Source organism: Vulpes lagopus, chromosome 11 (genome assembly GCF_018345385.1).
Source record: "Vulpes lagopus strain Blue_001 chromosome 11, ASM1834538v1, whole genome shotgun sequence".
Classification (NCBI taxonomy): Eukaryota; Metazoa; Chordata; class Mammalia; order Carnivora; family Canidae; genus Vulpes; species Vulpes lagopus.
In genome coordinates, this window is record NC_054834.1 from 14769158 (window position 1) to 14796654 (window position 27497).

A 27497-nucleotide genomic window follows, 5' to 3' on the forward strand; every position below is an offset into this window, starting at 1 on the left:
AGCCCCTGCACTAACGCTCCCCCAGGAGTTGCTCCCCAAACCAGCGAAGGGATTAGCAACAAGAGGAGGAGGGCGATGGGGAGGCTGAGAAGGACCCAGCCCATGATGCTGACTAAGCCCAAAGTGGCTTAAGGAAGGGCATCAACCACGATCGCCAACTCCACTAGGTGGCACCTGGACCTTCTCTTGGGCGGGGACTGTTCCCCGGGCCTCGGGGGCCGCCGCGGTGCAGCGCACAGAGGAGCCAGGCCAGGCGGCGCAGGCCGGGGAGCCAAGGGCGGGGAGCCAAGGGCGGGCCTGGCCAGACTCCAGGCCCGGGGGGGCCCAGACTGCTGCGTCTGGGGGTCGCGGTTCTAGTGTCATCTGAGGCTCAAAGAGCAGAGCTATTCTCAAGGACCGAGGAGCCACGGAGAGGAAATGAAGATCCAAGGGAGAGGCCCAAAGGCCTGGAGCTCAGGGCCCCAGGCGGAGGCCACTGTCTCCAGGGCACCACCGTGCACTCTTCTCCCCCCCCCCCCCCCCCCCCCATTGAGCAACACTCCGGACAGTTTTTTTTTTTAAAGATTTTATTTATTTATTAGAGAGAGAGAGTGAGCACGAGCCAGGGAGGAGCAGAGGGAGCAGGAGCAGCAGACCCCCTGAGGAGCACGGAGCCCGGCTGAGGGCTCTGTCCCACAACCCCTGGCATCCTGCCTGGAGCCAAAACCCAGGGCCTGATACTTAACCAACTGGGTCTCTCTCCGTTTCCATCCATCGGCCATTGCCTGGCCTCACTGTGCTGAGCCAGTCACTGCCCACAGTGATCACACAGCTTCGGTCACCCCTGAAGGGTCAAGTATTAGGTGGTCATGATTTGAAGGGGGGCACGTATGTTAGGCTTTGCTGTTTGTGCTCCCCTGTCACCTCCACCAGGGAGCATAAAGCAAGTCCCCAAAAGAAGGTTCAAAACACATTGAAGAGGTGAGCCTGGATGGCTCAGTCGGTTAAGCGTCTGCCTTTGGCTCAGGCCATGATCTCAGAGCCCTGGGATCCAGGTCCATATCAGGCTCCCGGCTCAGTGGGGAGTCTGCTTCTCCCTCTTCCCCCCCCCCCCACTTTTACTCTCTCACTCTCTCTCTCTCTCCCCCAAATAAATAAATAAATAAATAAAAGTTTTAAAACACACACACATTGAAGAATAAAACCCCACATCAGTAGTTTCAGATTCTCCCCAGAACCCAATACGAACCAGGGGTCCAATCTGGCCCTTAGGGTCCACAGGCCCTGGAGTACTGCATCTGCTTTGTCAGCCTCGTTCTAGCAGGGCTCTCTAGGCTCCAGTTAATTCTGTCGCCAGGATGTCCAATCAAAGGAGCTTAGATAATGGGACCCCGTCATTGTATGTGAATCCTGACACAGTGCTCGCCTTTATCTGTTCTACGTGTGCGGATTCCACGAATGATTTCTTCAAAGGAGGCTGCTGCTAAAAAGTTAGCAAAGCACTCTCCCACGTCATCCTGAAATATTCTCTTTCTTAGAAACCTAAGCTGTGTTGCAAATTTGGGCACACGATTTTCAGATCATTTCAGAGAAATGATTCCTCCTTCTTGGAACACCTACTTCAGACTTTGAAGACAAAGAGCATCGTCCCCCACCCTTCGCTCAAGGTTGTACCAATCTCCCAACCACTGGCCATCCAGTCTCCTTCTCTAGTTTTCTCAGATGCTCGGGGCACAGAATTCTCAAGGGAGGCCCAACCTCTAAAGGTTCAGTCCCACATGTTCTCAGCACCTCAGCTACCTTCTGTTTCAGGCTTGGTTCAGTTTCCTGGTTCTTCGCTCCATCCTCTATTTTTCAACTGCTTAAAAATTATTGTTATTAAATGCTGAGATTTTAAAATTTGTAAAATACACATGAAGAATCATCGTCCAGGAACACCTGCACACCCACCACTCAGGTAAAGAAAAATCTTATTGCCATTACACCTAAAATCCTCAGGATAGTCCCCCCAAATCCCATTCCCTTTCCTTTCCCTCCAGGGCAAACACTACACTGAATTTGTGTATAATTCCCTTGCATTTCTTTCTTTCTTTCTCTCTCTCTTTCTTTCTTTCTTTCTTTCTTTCCTTCTTTCTTTCTTTCTTTTAAGGTTTTATTTTATTAATTTATGAGAGACACAGAGAGAGGCAGAGACACAGGCAGAGGGAGAGGCAGGCTCCCTGTGGGGAGCCTGACAGGGGGCTCCATCCTGGGACTCCAGGATCATGCCCTGGGCTGAAGGCAGACGCTTAACTGCTGAGCCACCCGGGTGTCTCCTTGCATTTCTTAATAGATTTCCTACATATGTTATAATCTGTAAAGAATATATTATTTAGTTCTGTATGTTTTTAAGCTTTATATAAATTGATTTCTATAGCAGTATTCTGGAGACAATAGACAATAAGATGCTTTTGAGATTCACCTATATCATTGCAAGTAGCTACAATGCGTTGTTGCAATGCTTGCATTCCATTGGTAATATACCATAGTTTTTTTGATCCATTGTATTTTTTTTTTAAGATTTTATTTATTTCACAGAGAGAGAGGCAGAGACACAGGCAAAGGAAGAAGCAGGCTCCCTGCAGGGAGCCCGATGTAGGACTCGATCCCGGGACTCTGGGATCTCGCCCTGAGCCAAAGGCAGACGCTCAACCCCTGAGGCGCCCCTAATCCATTTATTCTTGATGAACTTCGGGACTGTTGTCAGTGTTTGCTGTCATGAACAGCCTGTGACCCCCCTTGGATCTACATCCTGGCGCACCTGGACAAGAGCTGCTCTAGGAGGGGCCTCTGCGTCATAGCGCAGAAACATGCTTGTATCATCAACATAATTCCAAATAGTTTTCCCAAAGTGGATGTTCTAATTGATGCTCCCAACATCACCGTCTTGTTTGTATCCTCGCCAGCCCTCGATGTTATCCAACTTCCTTTTACCAGTCCGGTACGCGTCGAACGGCATTTTCTTGCAGTTTTAATTGGTTTACAGGATTGCTGAAGAGGCTGAGAATATTTTCAGATGTTTATTGGCCATTTGTCTTTTCCTTCCTTGAAGTGCCTGTTGAGGGACAGCTCAGACTTCAGAGCCTGGGCCTCAGGGACAGAAGTCCCAGCCTAGAGTCTAGCTTCCAAGCTACAACAGCAGTTGCGTGGCAGGCCTCCCCGCACCTGCACCCCGTCTTACTCGGCGGCTCTCCCTCTCCTGCCCGGGGGTCTCTGTCAGGCCAGCAGAGAGGTGGGAGCTCAGGATCCAGCTCAGGATCCCAGCATCCTTCCGGACCCACAATCTGGGGAGGAAAGTGCGGTTTTCCCGCCCCGCGGCCCACGCTGTGCTGCAGGCAGGGGGTCCTCTCCACTGCACCCCCTGCAATTACACAAGCCCCTCTGTTATCAGTTCATCCTGTTATTAGACCCCGAGGTCTCATTCACCGGATCAACAAGTTCCGAGCTGGGTGCTAGAGACAAAAACAGGAAAAGGCAATCAGGCCCAGCCCGCGGCTGCCGGCGCGTGCGCCCTCAGGGGGGTCTGCATGGTCGCCCTGGTCTCTGTGAGGCCCCGCCTCCGCCACGAGGCCCCGCCCACACCACCATGAGGCCCCGCCTACGCCACCGCGAGGCCCGCCACGTCACGAGGCCCCGCCCACACCACCGCTAAGCCCCGCCCCGCCAGTAGGCCCCGCCCACACAACCACGAGGCCCCGCCCATATCGCCACGAGCCCCCCCACACCACCGCGAGGCCGCCCCCGCTGCGAGGCCCCGCCCACAGAGCTAGGGCCGCCCCCATCGCCGCGAGGCTCCGCCCACACCGCCGCGAGGCCCCGCCCCCGCCGCCGCGACTTCCTCGCTCCACGCCCGGAGTCGCCCCCTCCCGGAGGCGCGTCACCCGACCGCGCCGGGCGGAGGGGGTGGAGCCCGCCGGCCGCGACGCCGCCCGGTCGCCTAGCAACGCCCCCACGCAGCGCCATGCAGGCGGGCGGCAGCCGGGAGCAGGAGGCCAGGAATTATTTGGAGAAACATCGGATTATGGAGCTGCTGAGCTACCTCACCAGCGCTCTGCTCTTCTTCCGGCCTGGTGAGAGTCTGGCCTGCCCCTCCGGCGCTCGGTTCCCCGCAGCCCGGTCTCCCGCGCGGCCGCCGGCTCCCTCCCCGGGACCCCCGCCCCGCGCTCGCCCGCGTCTCGGCCGGCGCCGTGGCCTCCTCTCCTGGGGCTGGCGTGGCCCGGGCGCCGGCGAGCGCGGGGGCCCCGCGGTGGGAGGGAGGCGGGGGGGCGGCCTGCCTCCAGTCTCCCCTTCTGGAAGATGGGGAGGAAGTACCGATCCTACGGCGCGCGGGGGAGAAGTAATAAATGAATAATAATGAATAACATCCCTCTGCCTGGCAACTAGCAGATGTCTCTTCTTGTTAAGATTCTGTTTGTTTATTCACGAGAGACACAGAGAGAGGCGGAGACACAGACACAGGGAGAAGCAGGCTCCAGGCAGGGAGCCCGACGCGGGACTCGATCCCGGGACCCCGGGGTCACGACCCGAGCCGCAGGCAGACGCTCGACCCCTGAGCCACCCGGGCGTCCTCCAGCAGATGTTTCATTTTGATTTATAAAAGCATACCTACGAGGTTTATTTTTTTTTAAGATTTATTTTTATTTATGATAGACAGAAGCAGAGACTCAGGCAGAGGGAGAGGGAGAAGCAGGCTCCATGCCGGGAGCCCGATGCAGGACTCCAGGATCGCGCCCTGGGCCAAAGGCAGGCGCGAAACCGCTGAGCCACCCAGGGATCCCCCCTACAAGGTTTAAAATCAAAAACTACTCCAAGGCTCATAGTGAATGACAGCATTTCCCTCCCTGTCCCGGATTCCTGCTCTACAGAACAAATGATTTCCAGCTCCTTTAGCTGTTGACCCCGATGTTCCTAAGTCACAGACTTGTGCCGCTACTTACCAATGTCCCCCCAGCCCTCCAGGTCCAGATTCAGCTTTATACTAGGTAAGGTGAGACTTCAGCTCTCCTACACGCATACACGCGCGTGGGCGTGGGCACGCTCACACCTGTTCCCCCTCACCCCCACCTTGCCAATAAGGTTAGAATTCGATTTTGGTGTGGCCAGTATTCAGAATTTACATTATTATTATTATTAGGCAAATATCCACAGCTGGTGCATACAGTAGGATGGCCGTAGCAGAAAGATGCTAGGATTATGTCCTTTATTGATTTCCCTGAAGTTCATAATACTACATTAAAAAAAATTTTTTTTAAGATTTTTATTTATTCATGAGAGACACAGAGAGAGGAAGAGGCAGAGGCACAAGCAGGCTCCATGCAGGGAGCCTGACGTGGGACTCGATCCTGGGTCTCTAGGGTCAGGCCCTGGGCTGAAGGCAGGTGCTAAACCACTGAGCCACTGGGGCTGCCCCTTAAATGTTTACTTACATTTTCTGTGTCAATACCACTGATTCATCAATATCCTCTTTTTTGTCCCAAGCAGAGATCTCCTCTCAGTAGGAAAGGAGATTCATCCGGAACGCATCCCCCAGCTCTCTGTTCTCGGCTCCCAGCTGGCCAGATGGCTCAGCCGCCCTGCTGGATGGCCGGACTTCAGGGGTTTCCCTCTCTCTGACACTAATCCTCTTCACCTCTCCTGTGCTTACAGCCTGTTTGTTTTATGGTCTTGGGTCGCCCTCTGTTTTTGCTTTTTTCCCCCTCTTCCTCTAGGGGAACACATCCTCTAGATATGGCTCCCTGAGAGTGTGCTTCATTGGAGCGGTAAATATTTTGAGAACTCCTATCTGAAAAATGTCTCATCCTACACTCAAATATGACGATAACTAGGGTAGATACAATTCCTGGTTAGAGAATATTGCCCTCAGAATTTGGAGGGCATTGCACCAATGTCTTCTAGTTGCCACTGTTGCTCTGAAGAGTCTGATGTCAAGACATCATCAGATTCTTGACGTGTTTAAGACCTTTTTTTTCTTCCCCTGGAAGTTTTTAGGATTGTCTTTTTATTTTATCACTGGTGTTCTAAATGTTTATATGCCTTGAAGTGGGTTCATCTTTGTTTTTTCCTAATCCACTGTGCTGGTAGGTACTTTGTGGTCTTTCTTAATTTGTAGATTTTTTTTTTTCTGTCTCCTGCTTCTTTCCTGGCCTCCTTCTCTCAAGCTCTTTCTGATGTCAACCAATGTAGTATCTCAGGGATTCATTTTTTCCTTTTAACATAAAAGGTTTTGAACTCACCTGTGGGAGATGAATTAACCTGTGGAAGGCATGATGGGGAAAAGAGAATCTAAGATAAAGACACATTCAGCAGAGAATAGGAAGGGGAAGTCTGGTAGCAGATACACGGTTAATAACACAATCCCATCACATTCAGAATTTAATTATCATTGTAAGAAACTGAAATGCTGTTACCTTACCTCCTGTAACAGTGTAAATTTCTTGAGACATCTCTGCAAACTCCAAAGAGGATGGGGAGGGCAGGGCAAACCACAGGGGAAGAAATAGGAAGAGCCAATGAGGGTTTGGCTGGCGTCCCAGGTACAGGGCGGTGCGTCTCAACGTTCCCTGCCTGGATCCCCTGAGGAGCAGAGGAGAGAGGACTTGTACTTTTGGTGTCAGACCTTAGCCTGATGCTGCTAACAAGTTTCTTTGGAATAACTTGTTTTACCCTAAAAATTTACAAGTCTTGTTCTCCTACAGATCTATCCATTTCTTACTATAAACGCCACATTTTTCTCACCTCGATATGATTCATTCTCAGGAGGAAACACTATGTTCTCTTGGGTCTTTATGAAACCTCTGGCATTATGACATGTATCCCAGTTTGAAAACCTTGGATTGTAAGGGATTTATGGAAAATAAGACCACACAGTTTGATTGCATTCCTGCTGTTGAGGGGACAGGTCTACAATCCTTCATCTTCAACTTCAAAATTGTAAATCTAAAAAAAAAAAAAAAAAAAAATTGTAAATGCTCTGAAAACCAACAGATTTTCATAACTCATTTAATAGCAAAACCTAACATAACCTGAAGTCATTCGGTAGGAAAATGTGTCACTTCCTAGTGACAGTTCTGTGCTGTAGAAGGAGACAGTATAAATGCTTAGGGGAGGCCTTTCATAAAATTAGAATTTCATTTTTAAAAAGGAGACAGTTGGGGATGCCTGGGTGGCTCAGCGGTTGAATGCCTGCCTTCAACTCAGGGCGTGATCCTGGAGACCCGGGATCGAGTCCCACATCGGGCTCCCTGCATGGAGCCTGCTTCTCCCTCTGCCTGTGCCTCTATCTGTGTGTGTGTGTGTGTCTCTCATGAATAAGTAAATAAAATCTTAAAAATAAAATAAAATAAAATAAAATAAAAAGGAGACAGTTGTAACCCAGATGAGAGATGCTGCTGAGTGAGGATAAGATATCTTTGAGAGGGACACCTGGGTGGTTCAGTGTGGTTAAGCGTCTGCCTTTGGCTCAGGTCATGATCCTGGAGTCCCAGGATCGAGTCCCACATCGGGCTCCCTGCATGGAGCCTGCTTTTCTCTCTGCCTGTGTCTCTGTCTCTCATGAATAAATAAATAAAATCTTAAAAAAAAAAAAAAGATATCTTTGAGAGTTATAGAGGTGGAAAACTCTAGAGACTATCATAGCTGAGTAGGTTTGGGGAGTCCAGTGCTTTGCATATTTCAGTAAGCAGAGTATGATAAAGCCTGCAAATTTTAGGGAACACACTGCCTGGACTTATACTAGCTGTGGGTCTTAGGAAAGTGTTGGTTATGTGGAATACCAAGCACGGAGTGAGGGCTCAATAAATATTAGCTATTATTAAGATGTTGAACTTGAGGTTTTGTTTCCCTTGGAAAACTGTCATTATCAGCTGACTTTTGTATAATAACTTAGGTGGATAGTAACATTTGGGTCTTCCCTTCATGTTTTATTTCTTTATTTTTTAATTTTAATTTTTAAAAATATTTTATTTTTTTATTTGAAGGAGCCAAGTGAGTGAGCACGGGCTGGGAAGGGTTAGAGGGAGAGGGAGAAGTAGACTTCTCGCTGAGTAAGGAGCCTGATGCAGGGCTTGATCCCAAGATCATGACCTGAGCTGAAGGCAGATGCTTAAGCAACTGAGCCACCCAGGCACCTCCCTTCCTGTTCTAAAAAGTTAAATCTTTTGGGGTGGCTTGCTGGCTCAGTCGGTGTAGCACACAACTCCTGTTCTCGGGGTTGTGAGTTTAAGCCCCATGTTGGATAGAGAGATCACTTAAAAATCAAAAATTATTGGAGTTAATATCTTTTTTTAAAAGATATGCAGGTATAAAGAGAGAGAGCACAAAGCAGAGGGAGGCAGGCGGAGGGAGAGGGAGCATCAGATGCCCAAGGAGCAGGGAGTCCCATGTGGGGCTCCATCCCGGGACCCTGAGATCATGACCCTGAGCCGAAGGCAGACGCTTAACTGGCTGAGCCACCCAGGTGCCCCTAACGTTAATACCTTTATTATTTCTGTTGTAAGCATTTTCAAAATATTTTGAGATGCAGGCAGAGTATAAATTATAGATTCCAGACATAAACATTATAACATCTCGTGCGGTCTGAAGGATATACAGTAAAAATCCTTCATCAGAGAAACACCGCAAGTTCCATTAACATTATTTACTTACTCTGTCCTTAAAAAGTAGTGAACTGAAATTCAAAGTTGGCCTTTTTTCCCTTTCTGAATTTGATAAATAGTTTAGAGAGAAGCAACAGAAGATTGCATACATGGTGTGACTGCCTTTAGTAACCCAGTTGTTTCTATAGTCTGTTAAAATCTGTTCAAAAAGGCACGAGAGATTTTTTTTTTTTTAAGATTTTATTTATAGGGACACCTGGGTGGCTCAGCAGTTGAGCATCTGCCTTCGGCCCAGGATGTGATCCTGGAGTCCCGAGATCGAGTCCCACATCAGGCTCCCTGCATGGAGCCTGCTTCTCCCTATGCCTGTGTCTCTGCCTCTCTCTGTGTGTCTCTCATGAATAAATAAATAAATTTTTTTAAAAAGGTCTAAAATATATAAAGAACGCCTACAACTCAGTAACAAAAAATCTGATTTAAAAATGGGCAAGGCGGGCTCCAGACTGGCTCATTTGGAAGCATGCGACTCTTGATCTTGAGGTTGTGAGTTTGAGCCCCCATTGGGCATAGAGATTACTAAAAAAAATAAATAGACTTAAAAAAAAATGGGCAGAGGAACAAAATAGACATTTTTCCAAAAGAAAAAAAAAAGACATACAATTGCTTGCAGGTACATACAAAGATGTTTAACACCATTAATCATCAGGAAAATGCAAATCAAAACCACGAGATATCACCTCACACATCAGAATGGCTGTTACAAAAGAGGCAAAGATAACAAATAAGAATGTGGAGAAAAAGGGACCCTCATGCACTGTTGGTAGGAATGTAATTTAGCGCAGCCACTATAGAAAATATTACAGGGGTTACTCAAAAAATTAAAATCAGAACTGCTGTGTGCTCCAGCATTTCCACTTCTGGGTATATATCCAAAGGAAATGAAATCAGGATCTGAAGGAGATACTAGCACTCTCCTGTTTATTGCTGCATGATTCACAGTAGCCAAGATAAGGAAACAATCTAAGCATCTGCCTACAGATGAATGAATAATGAAGATGTGGTATATTTATACAATGGAATATTATTCAGCCATGAGAAAGAGGAGATCCTGCTATTTGCAACATGGATGCCTCTTGAGGATATGCTAAGTGAGCTCAGTCAGAGAAGGATAAATACTGCATATCACTTATACGTGGAATCTAAAAAAGCCAAAGTTGTAAAAACAGTAGAATGGTTACTGGGTGGAAGGTGGGGGGTGTAGAGCTGTTGCTCCACCTGCAACTTGTAGAGAAGCCTTGGAAATCCAATGCACAGCATAGTGCTTACAGACAATATTACTGTATTATAAACATCAAGCTTGCTAAGAGACTAGATCTTAATTATTCCCACCCCAAAAAAGAAATAATTTATGTGATGTGATAAAGATGTCAACTAATGTTAGTGACAGTCATACTGCAAGATATAAATGTATCAAATCAACATGTTATCTTATACAATGGTACATGTCAGTTATATCTCAAAAGAAGTCCTTAACCTTTTGGAGTTATATGCTCAAATATTTATTAATGAATATTATCACTGTAATTTACTTCAAGATAATACAGGAAGGAGGGGACCTGGGTGAGATGATGAAATGAAACTGGCCATAGATTTTAAGTTAAAGTTGATTGATGGGTTCATTATACTTTCCTACTTTTATAAATATATAAAATTCTCAAGAAAAGTTTTTATATTTTTATTTTTTTAAGATTTTATTTATTATTCATGAGAAACACGGAGAGAGAGGCAGAGACATAGGCAGAGGGAGAAGCAGGCTCCCTGCAGGGAGCCTGACTTGGGACTCGATCCCAGGACCCCAGGATCACGCCCTGGGCCGAAGGCAGATGCTCAACTGCTGAGACACCCAGGCATCCCAAGAAAAAGTTTTTATTTTATTTTATTTTATTTTTTTTATAATTTTTTTTTTTTTTAGATTTTTATTTATTCATGAGAGACACAGAGAGAGAGGGAGAGAGGCAGAGACACAGGCAGAGGGAGAAGTAGGCTTCATGCAGGAAGCCTGATGTGGGACTTGATCCCGGGGCCCTAGGACCATGCCCTGGGCCCAAGGCAGGTGCTAAACCACTGAGCCACCCAGGGATCCCAAGAAAAAGTTTTTAAAAGAAATACATAATCACTGTGTGTGTGTAGTGGGTGGCATTCATATTTAAGCTGCTCCATCTTCTGCTTAAAAAGCTGCGCCTTCTGCAGCTGCTTCCACCTGCATTATTTCTGGAAAATGGATTGATCTTTTTTTTATCTTTCATATTGCTTAAATGAGAGATACCCTATTTATTCAAATTACTGCTTTTATGTTAGAAGTGAACATTTATGCTTCCTAATGGAAAACTATATTAATTTAAGAGTCTCTGTTTTTATTTACATTTTATCCTTTCTTTTCGCTGGCCACCTTCCCTGCATCATGCTGTACTTTTAAAAATTTATTTCTTTTGGTTTTTGACACTTGTCTATAAATTAGAATCACCTGAGCAGTTTTAAAAAATACCCAGTGGATGCCTGGGTTGCTCAGCGGCTGAGCGTTGCCTTGGGCTCAGGGCATGATCCTGGAGTCCTGGGATTGAGTCCTGTACCGGGTTCCCCGCAGGGAGCCTCCGTCCCTATGGAGAAGCCCATAGGCTTCTCCGTCTGCCTATGTCTCTGCCTCTTTCTCTGTGTGTCTCTCATGAATAAATCAATAAAATTTTTTAAAGAATAATAAAAAATTTAAAAAATACCCAGGTCCCATATTTGGGATAGAGCACTTTCTATATGTGTTTAATGTATTGTTTTTCAGGTAAGCAAGGTTTTCACCCAGTGCCTAGTACCTTGGACATAGTTATTTAATAATGACTATTTCCATTTGTGATAGATCTTAATTTTATATCAGAAAGAACTGAAACTATTCTTTTACAGAAAAACCAAGAGAGTATTTAATATCTATATTGGAACGACTGAGAATTGCCAAAATAACAGGCGTGGCCTTTCCTTTCTTTATGGATCACTCTAACATTGTGGCTATGTTTGAGATGATGGACACTTCAAGTAAAGGCACCATATCATTTGTGCAGTACAAAGAAGGTCAGTATCATCTACCAATTGAAGTAATAGTTTGCACTCATTCCGTAACTTTCCCTAGTTGAAAATAATGCTTCATAAATTTTCCTTTTTTCTCATTGTGGTTTTATAGCCCTAAAAACCCTGGGTCTGTTGAATAAAGATGAAGTTTTAATAGATGATGGACATATAATAACTTTGGATAAATTCAGAGCTGAAGTGTAAGTTTATTTTTACATGACTGATACTTAAATAGTATGACATGATTTTGAAGTACAATGTAATTTAAAGTAATTTAAAACAGAAGTTCCTCCTTTTGGCAAACATTTCATTGCCTTGAAACTTTCACCTGTCTAGAAAGCAAGGAGTGACAGTCAAGTCTGGAATTAGAAGTTCCGGGGGCAGCTTCATTCTTTTCTCAATGGGAAAGCCCGGCAATTCTTAAAAAATGAGGTAGAGAAGACCCAGGCTGCTAGAACTACAGAAAAACCCTGACCCCAAGACACTAGTTGCAAAATCTCTATAAAATATGGAGTAATAGGGATGCCTGGGTGGCTCAGTGTTGGAGCACCTGCCTTTGGCTCAGGGCGGGATCCCGGAGTCCCCGGATTGAGTCCCGCATCGGGCTCCCTGCATGGAGCCTGCTTCTCCCTCTGCCTACGTCTCTGCATTTCTGTGTCTCCTGTGAATAAACCAATAAAATCTTTTTTTTTTTTTAAGATTTTATTTATTTATGACAGACAGGGCTGGGGGGCAGAGACACAGGCAGAAATCATTAGAGTCCAAAGCCATGGAAAAGTAGGAAGAAAAAAAAGCTTAAGATTCCCATTTCATTGCCAGTTACATAAATATTAAAAAGTGTTTAGTTCCCATCACTACCCTGGAGGAAGGACTGAAACACAGTACTCTGGCCTGAAATGTTTCATCCAAAAGAAAAGGCTGCCCACTGTCATATGGAATGGAACTAGGAAGGATTTTATTCATTCATTCATTTATTTAAAGATTTTATTTATTCATGAGAGACACAGAGCGGCCAAGACACAGGCAGAGGGAGAAGCAGGCTCCATGCAGGGAGCCCAACATGGGACTTGGTCCCGGGTCACCAGGATCAGGCCCTGGGCTGAAGGCGGCGCTAAACCGCTGAGCCACCTGGGCTGCCCTATTTATTTACTTATTTTTAAAAATTTACTTATGAGAGAGAGCAATAATGAGCACATGGGGGGGGGGGGAGGAGAGAGAGAGAGAGCCAGCAGACTCCCTGCTGAGTACAGAGCCCAACTTGGTTCTTGATCTGAGGACCCTGAGATCATGACCTGAGCTGACAGCAGGAGTCTGATGTTTAACCCACTGAGCCACCCAGGCGCCCCTAGGAAGAACAAATATAAGGACATTTGTGGAAAAATGAAATCAATTCTATTTTAGTCACCATCTCATGTTCTCTTATAGGAAATACAGTGAATTTCCAAGCCAGATAGGAACTTCTAATTATAAACATGCATTCTAAAGTGACTTTTTAAAAAATTTATTTGCTGTGTTTATCTACAACAGTTTCCCTTAATTAGCATAGGATGAAAATTTGTCGTAATTTATTATCTCTGCTCTTGTATCTTATTCAGTAGACATGTATTTCTAAATGCAATTATTCTGCATTTTCCTGGCTTCTGAGTTTTCCGTTTTTGTTTTCTTAGGAACAAGAGGACTGAGGAAATATGGTCATCATTTTAATTACACTATAAGTCCAAGATTAAATGATTCTGTAAAGTTTTCAACTGTCCAGTTTCATTAATTCAGAACATCGTCATTTAACTTGAAATCCAATTTGTCTTCCTCTTTGTTAAAACCCAAAACTCCAAAACAAAAAAAGATGCATTATTTTCCAGTGTTAGGCCAGTTTGTCCTCAAATTAAGCAGAATCTCAACATCTTGTTGAGCCAGTTTGTAAATTCCAACTTCATTTAATGCGGCTGTGGCAGAGGGCTGGCCTGAAGCTGACTGCAGGACATCCTTCAGAAGTAGGGCGGAACCAACATTCAGATTCAGAACAATACAGGCTTCTTTTACACTGTGGGGGGAAAAAAAGGCAGGAGGGAAATGAGATATCTGATGTATATATATATATATATATCATCCACATTATTCCATAGTCATTAGTCAGAAACTAAACAGCTTCCCTACACTGCTAGTCCATATTGTCCTCTATAAAATATATTTATGGATTTATTATTTGGCTCTTTTAACACATTAGGACTATGTATTTATACAGTGTTTATATTTTATTAGATTACTGTAATAGGATCATTGTTTTCATTTTTTTTTTAATTCTTTTTTATTTTATTTTATTTATTTATTTATGATAGGCACACAGTGAGAGAGAGAGAAGCAGAGACATAGGCAGAGGGAGAAGCAGGCTCCATGCACCGGGAGCCCGACGTGGGATTCGATCCCGGGTCTCCAGGATCGCGCCCCGGGCCAAAGGCAGGTGCCAAACCGCTGCGCCACCCAGGGATCCCGGATCATTGTTTTCAATATGTATCTATTACCACCACCCAAAATATAACATTGATACTAACATAGTAACCTATTAAATGTAGCTAAGACTTGTGCTAGATTAGAATATGGAAAGAGAAGAAACCAAAAAAAAAAAAAAGAAAAAAAAAAGAAAAAATTCAGATAGCTTAACTAAAATTAGCAAAAATAATCTTGTTTTATAATAACTTTAAAAGAATGTTTTATAATCTCAAATTTGCCCCCAATAATTTAAATTTTAAATCAATTTCTAAAAATACTAAGAATTTTTCTTACATAAAGTTATGCTTTGAACCAAAATTAATAAATATTTAAGAAAACAAATTTTCTTCAGGCCTGGCATACTATTAGGTACTAAGCATATTTCTAATTTCTTATACTTATTGAGTATGGAAGAACTGCACTTGTTGCATTTTCTCTCTCCAGTAACAGGCAAATAGCATGGGATGCCTGGGTGGCTCAGCGGTTGAGTGTCTGCCTTCAGCAGGGATCAGTCCCACATTGGGCTCCCTGCATGGAGCCTGCTTCTCCCTCTGCCTGTGTCTCTGCCCCCCGACCCCCTCATGAGTAAAGAAATAAATCTGAAAAAAAAAAAAAAAAAAAGGCAAGGGCAGCCCAGGTGGTTCAGTGGTTTAATGCTGCCTTCAGCCTGGGGCATGATCCTGAAGACCCAGGATCCAGTCCCTCGTCGGGCTCCCTGCATGGAGCCTGCTTCTCCCTCTGCCTATGTCTCTGCCTCTCTCTCTCTCTCTCTCTCTCTCTCTCTCTCTCTGTGTCTCTCATGAATAAATAAAATCTTAAAAAAAATAAAAATTAAAAATAAAGGCAAACAGGAGCATTAAACTAAATGCAAGAAATAAAAAGCCCAACACACACACACAAAAAAAAAAAAGCCCAACACATCATTTAGATCCAGTTCTGATAAATAGAGGAAGGGGGTCATGGGTCATGTCTTGGATTATCTGGGTATACAGTGCATGTCCTAAAATTTTAATTGATGCTCTGTTTATCCCACCAAACATCACTAGAACCCAAGAACTGTTATAAAAAAGGAATCCACCTCCTCTATAAACACTTGATACACTAGCAGTCATGGTTAAATATTGAGCTTACTGTTTAAAATAATTTTCCGGTCTCTTGCAATAGTGGGAGAACAGGGGGAACAGATTCCGCGTCATATCGAACTGCAACTGAGCTGCTCCTCCTTCATTGAAATGATTAGCAAGGATGATCTGCAACAAAGAGCAGTCATGTAACAGCTGCCTTTATCGTCATAGCCTAGACTGCAGCCTGCTCTTACTCACTTCCTGGTAGATGTATACGTCCAGCTTCTCCACAAGCATCTGCCAGAAAATTTTAAATAAGGAGAAGCAGAGCTGCTGCTCCAGCTGCAGTGAGCGGTCTCTCAGCGTGAGCAGGAGTGGGCAGGCTGAAGTGGACAGCGACATCACCGCCTGTTCGGCCTGGGACGGCAAGGACAACCACCTGGAAGACACAAAGGCAGCAAGGCCCATGGCACATTAAGTTTTAGGAAAGATTCTCAAAACTTGGTGTGTTTTAAGACTTAACAAATCCTTTCAAATTCAGGGAAGTGCACTTTGGATGAGAAACAAGGTACAGCCAGCACAAAAAGCTGTCTCAGAAAGTAAATATATTTATACTTTACCTCTGTATTAAATACTCCCTATGTGACGACGACGATGACACATAGTATTTTTTTTAATCCCATGTTAATGTGACTTACTGAAATCATTATAAAACAGGCAAAATGTAACCCGTATTAGCATTTAAGACATCAGCTAACTTCATAATCTGATTTTCAGCAAAAGACCAGGGACTGAAAACACTTCCAAACTGATTATAAATAGTCTGTGGGACAGGGACTCCGCTTGAACAGACGCACACAGAGGACACGGCGTGGCGAAGGTAACCAACTTCCACACAGAACCATAAGGGTGGGATAAAGCGTACCAGGCATGCACAGAACACTACAGGAGCACCATGCTTTGGTACATGGCTGACAGGCCACCCAACCCCACATCATACACCAGTTCTCTGTATTTACAGATCCATCTGACGGTGAAATTATGACCACTTTATTCCAATTAAGAATGTATTAATATATTTTAGAAAGCTTTCCATCCAAAATAGTTCAAAATTTGTAGTACCAAGGGCTTATCTGGACACCTTAGAAATGTGACTGCATATATCATCTTTCAATTTTTTTTAACTTTTTAATCAGCAGTGCTCATCACATGTGCCTTCCTTAATCCCTGCCACCTGTTTCACTCATTCCCCCACACCTTCCCCTCTGGTAACCATCAGTTTGTTCTCTAGAGTTCAGAGTCTGTTTCATGTTCATTTGTTTTATGCCTTAAATTCCACATGAGTGAAATCATTTGGTATTTGTCTTTCTCTGACTTCTTTTCTTTTCTTTTCTTTTTTTTTTAAAGATTTTATTTATTCATGAGAATACACAAAGAGAGAGAGAGAGGCAGAGACACAGGCAGAAGGAGAGAAGCAGGTTCCACGCAGGGAGCCCAACATGGGACTCGATCCCCAGTCCCCAGGATCACGCCCTGGGCCGAAGGCGGCGCTAAACTGCTGAGCCACCCGGGCTGCCCTCTCTGACTTATTTCACTTAGCATTATACTCCCTAGCTCCATCCAGGTCTTGCAAATAGCAAGATTTCGTTCTTTCCATTCTTTTTTATGGCTAAATAATACTCCACTATCCGGGATCCCTGGGTGGCACAGCGGTTTGGCGCCTGCCTTTGGCCCAGGGCGCGATCCTGGAGACCCGGGATCGAATCCCACGTCGGGCTCCCGGTGCATGGAGCCTGCTTCTCCCTCTGCCTGTGTCTCTGCCTCTCTCTCTCTCTCTATCATGAATAAATAATAAAAAAAAAAAAAAATTAAAAAAAAAATACTCCACTATCCATAATTTTATATGGATATATATATTCATTCCTTTGAATTACTGTTTTTGTATTCTTTGGGTAAATACCCCGTAGGGCGATTGCTGGATCATAGGGTAATTCTATTTTTGAAATATAATTTGAGGTCTGCAAACTTGATGCTTCTAGCTATGCTTCCCCTCCCCCACTGCTTTGGCTATTCAGGGTCATTTGTGGTTCCACACAAATTTTAGGATTGATTGTTCTAGCTCTGTGAAAAATGCCCTTGTATTCTGCTAGAATTGCATTAAATGTATAGATTGCTTTGGATAGTATAGACACTTGAATATTTGTTCAGTGCATGAGTATGGAATGTCTTTTCTTTGTGTCATCTTTAATTTCTTTCATCAGTGTTATTATAGTTTTCAAGAATATAGGTATTTCACCTCTTCGGTTAGGTTTATTCTTAGGTATCTTATTATTTTTGGTGCAAATGTAAATGGGATTATTTTCTTAATTTCTTTTTCTGCTGCTTCATTATTAGTATACAGAAATGCAACAGATTTTTGTACATTGTGTATCCTGTGACTTTACTGAATTCATTAGCAGTTTGTTGGTGGAGTCTCTCAGGTTTTCTATATACAGTATCACGTCAACAACACATACTTAATGTTCTTCCTGACCTTAGGGGAAGAGGCTTTCAGTTTTCCCCCACTGAATATGATGTTCGCTGTGGGATTTTCATATATGGCCTTTATTATGTTGAGGTATGTTCCCTCCAAACCTACTTCATTGAGGGTTTTTATCATGATGGATGTTGTGCTTTGTCAAATATTTTTTCTGCATCTGTTGAAATGATCATATAGTTATCCTTTCTCTTAGTAATGTAATGTGTCACACTGATTTGCAAATATTGAACTACTCCTCCCACTTGATTGTGGCGAATGACTTTTTTTAATGTGTTGTTGGGTTTGGTTTCATAGTATTTTATAGGTGCCCCCGATGGAGAAGCCTGAGGTGGTAAAGATGCACCTGGATTTTTGCATCTGTGTTCAGCAAGGATATTGGCCTGTAATTCTCTTTTTCTGAGGTGCCTTTATCTCGTTTTGGTTATCAGGGTCATGCTGGCCTTGTAGAAAGAATTAGGAAGCTTTCCTTCCTCTTCTATTTCTTGGAATAATTTCAGAAAAACAGGTATTTATCATCTTTCCATTTTTAGCAAACTGGATTTGGAAGTTGAGTTGTAAGAAAATACAGAAGGACTTACCTTTCTTTTTTATACAATTTTGCAGCTTCTTTAACTTCTCTAAAAACGTGGTCTACCTGGCGGGTCAACATGTCATGTTTTAAACGCTCCAGCAGGTTAATCATGTCATCAAAGACAGAACTTTCCATGGACGCTAGCTGTCCCAGCTGCAACTTACTCAGGGTGTTACTCTCTGCAAAGACCTCCAGTGCTGCCTGCTGAAGTTGAAGGAAGAACTGAAAGCAAAAATATGTCAACACAGTCATTAAAACCTTTTTTTTTTTAATTCATTTATTCATGAGAGACAGAGAGAGAGGCAGAGACACAGGCAGAGGGAGAAGCAAGCTCTTCACAGGGAGCCTGATACCAGACTTGATCCCAGGACCCCAGGATCACCTGAGCCAAAGGCAGATACTCAACCACTGAGCCACCCAGGCGTCCCCAAATCCTTCTTCTCTAACAGCTTGAAATATAATTCACACGACATCTCATTTGTTTAAAGTGGACAATTCAATGGCTTTAAGTGTATATTCAGAATTGTGTGTTGATCACTAGTCAATTTTAAACATTTTTAAAGATTTTATTTATCTGAGAGAGAGTGCAAGCAGGGGGAACAAGCAAGCAGAGGGAGAAGCGGGTTCCCCACTGAGCAGGGAGCCCGACACGGAGCTCAGTCCCAGAACCCCGGGATCAAGACCTGAACCGAAGACAGATGCTTAACCAATGAGCCACCCAGGTGCCCCTAGTTGTTTTTATTACCCTAAAAAGATACCCCACACTTAACCATCATCTCCCAATCCCTTCTCTGTGCCTCCCACCCCCCAAACCCTAGGCAACCACTAATCTTTGTTGACTTGACTGTCTGACTTCTTTCACTGAGCATGTTTTCAAGGTCCATCTGTAATGTAGCATGTATCTGTACTTAATTCCTTTTCATTGCTGAATAATAATATCCTACTGTGTTTACATTTTATTTATATATATATTTTTTATTTATCCATTCGTCAGTTGACAGATAATTGGATTCTTTCCACTTTCTGTCTTTATGAATAATACTGTATGAACATTTGTGTGTGCGTCTTCATTTCTCTTGCACACCTCTAAGACTAGTATTGCTGGATCATATGGTAATTCCATGGGTTTTTTTTTTTTTAATTCCATGTTTAACTATTTGAGGATCTATTTTCTACAGTAACTATACCAACATTCAAATTTCTCCACATCTGCACTAATAATTATTATCTTTTCATTATAGACATCTTAGTTTCTATTTAGTTGAATCTCACTGTGATTTTTTTTTTTTTTTTTTTTTTTGAGGTTGAGAAAGTGTCAGTGCAAGCAGTAGTGGGGAGGGATGGGAGAGGGAGAGAGAAAATCTCAAGCAGACTCCTCACCCAGTACGGAGCTCAATGTGGGGATCTCACAACCCTGAGATCATAATCTAGGTCGAAATCAAGAGTGAGACACTCAGCCGACTGAGCCACCCAAGGGCTCCTTCTCACTGTGATTTTAATTTGCATTTGTGCGACGGCTAACTTCTCTGGGTATTCATTTTTTCTAGAGACAGACTGATCATTGTAGTAATAAATGCATCAGATTTACTAGAATTAAGAAAATTAAAATGTCATTTTTTACAATGGCATTTTAGGTAGAATTCATATTATTTTCAGAAAAAGTATTTTTTCTACCCTACAGAAAAATAATGCTATGGATAATTAGCAAGATTGTAAACAGCCTAAACGTTCATTAACAGGGGACCAGATGTGGCCACACTAGTGATTGTTCAGGGCTGGACATGTGAGAGGCCGAGCTGGTATTCAAACCATCTGAGAAGAGGCACTAGTCCTTTTGCGACTGTGGAAGGATAATGTGAGCTGGGAGCCACCGGCGACCACACTTCCCAGAGCTGGCCTGAGAATGAAGCCAAGAGTGAAGGAGTTTAGGGCAGCCTAATGCTTTCAGTTACACAAATTCCTCACCTCCCCAGCCCAGCCCCCAACCCCCATTCAGGCCAGCACGAATCCAGTTCTATCACCTACAACTCAAAAATTCCTGACTCTGAAGGGCTGAGTATGTCGGGCTTGGCACAATCTGGCAATAGTCAGCCATTAGTGCAGAATCTAAATGAGTGGAAGGTGAACTCTGTCCACTCTTCTTTTTTCTATCTACGAAATACAAGGGCTTTAATGATTTTTATTTTAAGCATTCACAAACTGAAGGACCGTGAAGATGGTTAAATAATTTTTTATGTTAAACTATAATAACATACAAGGACAAAGAACTTCATGATTTGAAAAGTAATTCTAAATTACTTCTGTTGACAGAAGGACCCAGTTAATTCAGCATTAGATTATAAATTTCCTAAGGATAGAGATGATGGCCAATTCATTGTTGTTAACAGACTATGGCACCAAGTAAAGTAGTTAATGATGTTCCACAAATAATTTGCTGAAGCTAAAAATCTGGCCTTGAATGAGTCTCTTATTAGATCATCTGGCATGAGAATCAGGAATGACAATTTGTTTTATGACAAAGCTTAGCAGAAAATGGAACAGTATGGGGGCTGAGTGAAAAAAATACTTACTAAAATGAGGAAACCAACATATGAAAGTACACAATGAATAATGTATTCTAATTACGTGACTTTATAAACAAATGCATTGATTATACTCTACATTATATTCATTTTATGAAATAATTATTGTGTCTTATTTTCCTAGCTTAGTAGAATGATACTATGCGCATGGATATCAGTTAATGTTTTTGCAGAAAAAAAGGCTTTAATTAGTAAGTCCCAACCAAAGAATTTAGATTAGAATAAACTATGATTGTGTTTATCAAGTTTTCATCATTTATATTTGTTATTAGTATACTTACTTTTGTTTCCTATTTTTTGGTTTATTACCCTGTATTTTATATATATATATATAAATATAATAATGTATTATAATATAAATATTATATATAATATATATAAATATTATATATAAAATTTTATATATATATACATACATATATACATACACACATTTCCAGACTCTCTCTAACCTAGGCGTTGAATATCTTTAAATGCCTGTTTGACTATATTTCACTTCTTTTATTTTTTATTTCATTAAAATTTGACAGTGTACACAGACATTTTAACTTACCTTGTCTATCTTTGTAACTCTTCTGTACACACTCGAAAATTATGTTTTCTGGTATACTATGACATCACCAATCCTTATTTCATCTTTCTAATCATTTTACACTGGAATTTTTCAATTCCCACTTTATCTACCACTGTTTATAAATGGTATTTTTAAGTCATATCAAAATTATAGGTTTTTTTGTTGTTTTACTTTCCTATTTTTATTTCATGACACAATCATATAATACTTTATAATGTATGTCAGTACAGTTGGTTTTTTTAAAACATTTAATATGTATTTCATGGTTTTATGGTCATATTAATTCTTCGTTAATACTTCCTTGTCATGAAACCCACTTTATGGGACACACTGGTGAAAACTCAAGGTGATTTCTGTATCCATACAGATGATCGTAGAACAGTGAGTCCAAACCCAAGGGTACCCTGTCCAAGGAGTTCCTGGAAACCCTCTGAGATCATTCCAATGTAAGATATCCAAAGGAATTAATCTATGCTAAGGCTAAAGGCTAATTAAGCTTCTTCACTTTTGGCTAGAAGTATATATTGGAAAATCTGGCTATGAAATGCCTTGATTGCCAATGTTTTCCTTGGATTAATAAAAAGAGTAAACAGAAATTACTAATTAATAATTATATTTCGGTGGGCACCTGGGTGGCTCAGTTTGAGCCCCACGTAGAGATTACATAAAAAAATGAAATAAAATAAAAATAATAATATTTATACCCTTTGAATGCTTTTAAAACATGAATAAATACAGGGGCACCTGGGTGGCATAGCTGGTAAGCAACCAACTCTTGATTTCAGTGCAGGTTATGATCTCAGGGTTGTGAGATCAAGCCCAATGTACACGATCAGCAGGAGTCCACTTGGGATTCTCTCTCTCCCTCTGCCCCTCCCTCAGCTCTTGTGTCCACATGCTGCACACATGGTGTCTCTCTCTCAAAAAAATAAACCTTTAAAAAATAAATATATTTAGGCAGACCAAATCCGTCAACACATAGAATTGTGTGGAAAAAAGAAAGATAAATAAAATTCTTGGACGTAAAAGGTCTTATAATACTTGCTAACCAGACCCAAGATTTTGAGTTTTAGATTTATTTAAAAGATACCTCCCACTACAAGAAATTAACTCTTTTGAATGATGTGATAATGGTATTGTGGTTATTTTTTTTTTAAAAGGAATTCTTTTAGAGATACATTTTGAAATATTTATCATGAAGCATATCTAAGATATTCAAAATAGGGATGCGTGGGCGGCTCAGCATTTGAGCGTCTGCCTTCAGCTCAGGGCGTGATCCTGGAATCCGGATCAGGTCCCACATGGGGTTCCCTGCAGGGAGCCTGCTTCTCCCTCTGCCTGCGTCTCTGCCTCTCTCTCTGTGGGTCTCTCATGAATAAATAAATAAATCTTTTTAAAAAATATTCAAAACAATCAAGGGTGTGGGATGAAGAAGAGGCTTAAATAAAACAAAATTGGTTTAAGAACCTGGGTCATGGGCACATGGGAGTCTCTTTTATTCTATTTACTCATGTTTTGTTTCTTTTTTAAAGATTTATTTATTTATTTTAGAGAGGGAGAGACAGAGTGGGATCAAGAGCATAAGCAGGAGGGGCAGAGGGAGAATCCCAAGCCTGATGCAGGGCTCAGTCTCACAACACTGAAATCACCACCTGAGTGGAAACCAAGAGTTGGACACTTAACTGACTGGGCCACCCAGGTGCCCCTCTATGTACTCCTGTTTTGAAGGCATTCAAAATGTATCAAATATTATTTTTATTTTATTTTATTTTTTAATGTAATCTCTGTGGGGTGTGAATTCATGACCCTGAGACTAAGAGTCACATGTTCCACCAACGAGCCAGCCAAGCGCCCCTCAAATGTTCTTATTTTATCTTCCTTAAAGTTCTGGATTTTATTGATTTTGAAAGCACTATTCAATCTTATAGCTTTTGCTGAGATAGTAATTACCATACATGAATATTTCCCAAGTCTAAAGAAAAAGGTTCATTCTATAGACAACTATTTCATGAAAGGTTGTCTTTCTTTTCCAATGATTAAAATATTGAGATTTAACCATTTGAGACTTAGTTGAGAAAAATATGTAATTTAATCATATCCCCTAAGTTTGCCCTCATTGTTATTCTACCTAATGTGTAATTTCTGCATGCCATAAATTCAACCTTTCAAAAGATAAAACTGTGAAAACTGCTACTCTATTATTTAATATAAAAGCACATTAACAGAACACCTGGCTGGCTCAGTCAGAAGAGCATACAACTCTTGATCTCAAGGTCATGAGTTGAAGCCCCACACTGGGTGTAGAGATTAATAAAAAAAAATAATAATAAACTTAAAAAATATATATTAAAATAAATTAATAAAAGTACATTAACTTACAACATTGTCAGCCCAATCTGCCAGTACTGTTGAGATATAGTTCACGGCATTGAGAATCGCACAGTATCGAAAGCCAAGGGAAGCTCTAGTCTCTTCTTTCATCACCTGAGTTAACCGTATCCTAAAATCATCTACTAAGTCCTTCTGTAACTCCAGGAACTGTAGCTTTCTGGAAGCTGTGGGAAGATTTTTATATCTGTCTGTGGAGAAAGTTAACAAGACATATGAAGATTTGGGTTCTGTCCGCAACACGGTTATAGATTTTCCCTATTGACATGCTTTGGTGCCTTTGTCAAAAAAAATCTATCACCAGGGCACTTGGATGGCTCAGTTGGTAAAGCATCTGCCTTCGGCTCAGGTCATGATCCCGGGGTCCTGGGATCCAGCCCTGCATCAGGCTCCTTGCTCAGTGGGAGGTCTGCCTCTCCCTCTCTCCCTCTCCCCTCTCTCTCAAATAAATTAATAAGTAAAATCTTTAAAAAAAAATCTATCACCATTCAAAATATGGACCTATTTCTAAACTTTAAAAGGGTGTGGGTTTCACAAGTATATGTACTTGTCAAAACTCATTGAACTGTATACTTCAGATTTGTTTTTCATGTGTATAAATTACACCTCAAATTTTTTTAAGGCATGAGGAACTTATAGATGATCCCTGATTTATGATGCTTCAACTTAAAATTTTTCAAGTTCACAATGGTGCAAAAGCCATACCCATTCACAGGGACTACTTCAAACTTTTGATTTGGGTCTTTTCCTAGACTAGCAATATGGGGTACAACCGTCTCACGATCCTGGGTACAAGTGGGAGCAAGCCACAACTCTGTCAGCTGTGGTGGGATGGAGAGGGTAAACAACTGATGTGCTTACAGCCATCACAGAATGGCTGTACCCACACAATAATTCTGGTTTTTGCAAATAATTCAATAAATTATATGAGATAGTTAATAGTTTATTATAAATGCTTTTATGTTAGATGATTTTCCCCAACTATTGGCTAATGTAAGTGTCGTGAGCAAGTGAAACCTACTGTGATGTTCAATAAGTTAGGTTTATTAGATGCATTTTTTTTACCTAAAGTATTTTGAACTTTGAATAGGTTTATCAGGAGGTAGCCCCTGATAAGTCAAAGATCTTTATGTACAAAAATCATCCCATTTCTTCAACAAAAAGAGGACTTATTTTTTACCGGGAGGAGGAGATGCCTGGGTGGCTCAGCTGGTTAAGCATCTGCCTTTGACTCAGATCATGATCCTGGGTGCTAAGATCAAGCCCCCTGTTGGGCTCCCTCCTCAGAGGGGAGCCTGCTACTCCTCCCCACTTCCCTTGCCCTCTGCCCCCCACCCTCCCCTCATGCTCTCTCTCTCAAACAAATAAAAATTTTTAAAACATGTATTAAATAAATTAATTAATTAAATGAAGGAAGAACTACAATAGACTAGAAGAGATATACACTTAAGAATTTATAGGTGAGGGGTGCCTGGTGGCTCAGCTGGTTGAGTGTCAGACTCTTGGTTTCAGCTCAGGTTGTGATCTCAAGGTGGTGAGATTGAGCCCCAGTCAGGTTCCACTCTCAGTGCAGGGTCTGCTTGAGATTCTCTCTCTCTTCCTCTCCCTCTGCTCCTCCCATTCATGCTCTCTCTCTCAAATAAGTATATAAAAATCCTTAAAAAGCAGGGGAGGGGGAACGCCTGGGTGGCTCAGCAGTTAAGCATTTGCCTTCAGCCCAGGGTGTGATCCTGGAGACCTGGGATTGAGTCTCACATCAGGCTCCCTACATGGAGCCTGCTTCTCTCCCTCTGCCTATGTCTCTGCCTCTCTCTCTTTCTCTGTGTCTCTCATGAATAAGTAAATAAAATCTTTCTTTTAAAAAAAAAAAAAAAGAAAGAAAGAAAAGAAAAGAAAAGTTGGGGAGAAAACCATGTAAACTTTTTAAATTCAAACTTTTAAACTTTAGTAACAGATACCTGAAGTTTCATTACATTAGATTACTTTTGTGTATATTTGAAAATTTCCCTATAAAAGTTTTTGTTTTTGTTTTTTAAAAACTGAGTTAATAAATAATAATAAGGAATCCCTGGGTGGCTCAGTGGTTTAGCACCTGCCTTTAGCCCAGGGCGTAATCCTGGAGTCCCGGGATCGAGTCCCACATCGGGCTCCCAACATGGAGCCTGCTTCTCCCTCTGCCTGTGTCTCTGACTCTCTCTCTCTGTCTCTCATGAATAAATAAATAAAATCTTAAAAAAAAAAGGGGGGGGGAACTATTTAAAACTCAGGTCAATCTACTGAAGACACTTAAGCTGAATGGCAAGAGAATTAAGGTAATAAAATTAAATTCTCATTTAATTGTTTTTATTGTAACCATTCAGGAATTTCCCCCTCATATATACCAATGTTTAAGATCTTTTTCTTTTTTTAAGATTTTATTTATTTGAGAGAGAGAGAGAGCAAGCACGCAAGCAGGGGGAGTGGGAGAGGGAGAACCAGGATCCCCACTAAGCAGAGAGCCTGACTCAGGACTCGGTCCTAGGATTCTGGGATTATGACCTGAGTCCAAGGCAGATGCTTAACTGACTGAGCCACGCAGGTGCCCGTGCAATGTCTAAGATTTTAAATTATTAAAAACCTGAAAGCTAGAATATTGTACTAGAGTCTACCAAAATAGAAACTGTATTTAAAGATATTATAATAACCACTATATGATACTAATTTTGTTGAACTACTTGAAAAAGTGCCATATGAAGAATCAATACTTTTTAAATTTTTTTTAAAGATTTTATTTATTTATTCATGAGAGACACACAGAGAGAGGCAGAGACACAGGCAGAGGGAGAAGCAGGCTCCATGCAGGGAGCCCGATGTGGGATTCGATCCCAGGATCTGGGATCACGCCCTGAGCCAAAGGCAGGCATTAAATTGCTGCGCCACCCAGGGATCCCAAATCAATACCTTTAAAACAAAGTTATATCCTAAAAGATTTCTACTTACCAGTTATCACCAGTAGTAGCGTCATAAAAGTCTCCGCACAATCTGGAACTTTCATCTCATCCACATCAGTGATATCCTTATATTGGGATATCCAGGCAGCCTCTGATGAAAGCATTGAGTCCATTTTTTGAAGAGCAACTGACAGCACAAAAAAGGAGTATGTCAAGTAGTTACAGTCATTCTTAATTTTCAGCACAATTTTTGGAATGATGACTTTTCTGTAAAAAATAAATCCACAACCTCCTAACAGTTGCACTATATTTAACATGCTCTGTTCTAGAGTTGAACAAGATTTGACTTCTCCCCACTATCCCTTCCCAAAATCTTCAAAATATTTAAACTGTTTAGGGGATCCCTGGGTGGCTCAGCGGTTTAGCGCCTGCCTTTGGCCCAGAGCGCGATCCTGGAATCCCGGGATCGAGTCCCGCGTTGGGCTCCCGGCATGAAGCCTGCTTCTCCCTCTGCCTGTCTCTCTCTCTCTCTCTCTCTCTCTCATGAATAAATAAATAAAATCTTTAAAAATATATATTTAAACTGCTTAGACAAGCTACATCCAACAGCGCTACCAAGAACAGAAATACTGTAGT

The 27497-nt window shown here is 42.1% G+C and overlaps 2 protein-coding genes across 3 annotated transcripts in view; one reads left to right on the forward strand and one right to left on the reverse strand.

Annotated features, from left to right (window-relative positions):
• The first annotated feature begins 3937 nt into the window (after nt 1-3937).
• EFCAB10 (EF-hand calcium binding domain 10) lies at nt 3938-12034 on the forward strand. Its single transcript, XM_041721970.1, has 3 exons — nt 3938-4088; nt 11565-11729; nt 11839-12034. The coding sequence occupies exons 1-3, from the start codon at nt 3980-3982 to the stop codon at nt 11928-11930; spliced, it is 366 nt and encodes a 121-aa protein (XP_041577904.1). The 5' UTR covers nt 3938-3979; the 3' UTR covers nt 11931-12034.
• Nucleotides 12035-13211: 1177 nt separating this feature from the next.
• RINT1 (RAD50 interactor 1) overlaps nt 13212-27497 on the reverse strand; it is a 32735-nt gene continuing 18449 nt past the window's right edge. For both annotated transcript variants that reach the window (XM_041721966.1, XM_041721967.1), the window contains 6 exons: nt 26911-27048; nt 23923-24122; nt 18395-18609; nt 15536-15716; nt 15345-15463; nt 13212-13767 (listed from right to left, as the gene is read on the reverse strand). In XM_041721966.1, coding sequence (XP_041577900.1) covers nt 13575-13767; nt 15345-15463; nt 15536-15716; nt 18395-18609; nt 23923-24122; nt 26911-27048 — 1046 coding nt within the window. In that variant the 3' untranslated portion in view covers nt 13212-13574. The remainder of the gene's footprint in view (nt 13768-15344; nt 15464-15535; nt 15717-18394; nt 18610-23922; nt 24123-26910; nt 27049-27497) is intronic.

Coding starts and splice junctions, on each gene's coding strand:
- EFCAB10 (XM_041721970.1), top strand. CDS start 3,980: ATGCAGGCGGGCGGCAGCCGGGAGCAGGAGGCCAGGAATTATTTGGAG. Junction 4,089..11,564: donor TCTGCTCTTCTTCCGGCCTG/GTGAGAGTCTGG, acceptor ATTCTTTTACAG/AAAAACCAAGAGAGTATTTA. Junction 11,730..11,838: donor ATTTGTGCAGTACAAAGAAG/GTCAGTATCATC, acceptor GTGGTTTTATAG/CCCTAAAAACCCTGGGTCTG.